General features: G+C 40.7%; 1 protein-coding gene across 1 annotated transcript in view; it reads right to left on the reverse strand.

Moving 5' to 3' along the window:
* SARC_11164 (hypothetical protein) overlaps window positions 1-1,082 on the reverse strand; it is a 3,169-nt gene extending 2,087 nt beyond the window's left edge. Inside the window, exon 1 of the mRNA XM_014294755.1 lies at window positions 825-1,082. Coding sequence (XP_014150230.1) covers window positions 825-892 — 68 coding nt within the window. The 5' untranslated portion in view covers window positions 893-1,082. The remainder of the gene's footprint in view (window positions 1-824) is intronic.
* Between the last annotated feature and the right edge of the window lie 753 nt (window positions 1,083-1,835).

The raw sequence follows: 1,835 nt of genomic DNA on the forward strand, positions 1-1,835 counted from the left end.
ATATATATATATAGTGTGTGTGTGTGTGTGTGTGTGTGTGTGTGTGTGTGTGTGTGTGTGTGTGTGTGTATGTATATATATATATAGATATATATACAGCAGATACACCTTTCCGTGGAGATACGCATGTGCTGACTCTCATGCCTATTGTAATAAGGGTGTGTGTCAACGAATCTCGTGGTGAATCGACGCACACAAGCTTCCAACTAGCGTAAAGAAACGAGTGCGGCATATCAAACCACACTACAGTAAGCTCTGGAGGCACTTTAAACTGAACCTGAACTACTGATTAATAAAGTAGTGGGTACGAAGTGCTCCAGTCCGTCCAGACATTTCACAACCGCTCTATAGTGTACAGATATGATCCCCTGGATTGAGAACTGCGATCGGCCTACGCATCACTCACGCGTGGTGATGCAATAGATCGCACACAGTAGTTATGGCATTATTGTATCAGATCATTATAATTAGACTGTCGTCAAGAAGGGGACACCAGGGCTAAGCCCTGTAGCTCCAGAACTACCATACCTGACTGATCTTAGTGTACACACACTTGCGCAGTGAGACGAACGTTTATGTGAGACGTACAAATCTTCAAGAAGGGATTAATGGGACTAAGCCCTATAGCCTCAGTACTCACATACCCATCTGATATAGGTAGCATCATAGTGTACTCACACTTGCACAGTGACACGGGCGTTGATATTGACCTCATGTGCGACATGCAAACCTTCAAGAAGGAAGTAATGGGACTAAGCCCCATAGCCACACAATTCTCAAGCCCAACTGAAACACGTAGTACTCCATACTGTACACACACTTACACAGTGAGACGGACGTTGATGTTGACCTCATGGCTGAAGCCATAAGTCACTTTCCGCTGGTGATCCATATCGTTTCTCAATAAACGTTGAACAGACTACTACACGTTGTCTAAGCAATAACTGTCTTCTGGAGTAATTGCGCATCTCTTGCATAACATTTAACTGCTATCGGAGCCGGAACGTGTCGTGACTGTGCATTCTCTGACCGACGTAAATAACTGATTGTGTGTCACTGCCAGTCACCTCTCTAGGCTACAGTCTACACACGGCCTGCCCCAACACTACCAGAGTTGACTATAAAGGAGGGGAAGAACTGAAGACGAAGGTTCAAGGTATTTACATCGTATTTTTTTTTACGATTTGTTACTGATGCTATTGCGTCATCGATGTTACGTCATTGAGATCTCCTCGGATGTTTTCGCGCCAAATTCGAAGGGACGAGTCACCTGATATTATTAATAAATATAATTCATGGAGCCAAGACCGCTGAATTATACACACGAACTATCAATCGGAGTATAAAAATACATAGGTAGATGTATTACAATTATGATTGTTTACTGACTGTGTACGTTTGTATACGCATCTTATGTTCATGATCCAGTGTGAATAGTTACCGTACCATCGAAATCTCACAGAATTAATCTACAGATATTATTGAGTGCAACCCCATTTTTCTGCACGTGTAGGATGTTTGTGTATTCAACTTTTTGATGCTGACTCAACTACTCTGGATAACTCCTGTGCTGTTGATTGACCCTTCTAGATGAATCCGAATAAGATATAAAAATGAATGAGGTGAGTCTTCCGAAAGCATTGGTAGATATGACATGTCCTTTCGAGTAGTCGAAGTTCGATACTCAAGTCAAACCTTGGATATCCACTATAAGAGCATTGTTGTCTGTATAAATTTATGTCGATTTATATATATATATGTGTGTGTGTGTGTGTGTGTATATATAATAAATATATGATATATATGACTGTATATATATATATATATATTATATA

The sequence above is a fragment of the Sphaeroforma arctica genome (assembly GCF_001186125.1).
Source record: "Sphaeroforma arctica JP610 unplaced genomic scaffold supercont1.1553, whole genome shotgun sequence".
In the NCBI taxonomy this organism is placed as follows: domain Eukaryota; class Ichthyosporea; order Ichthyophonida; genus Sphaeroforma; species Sphaeroforma arctica.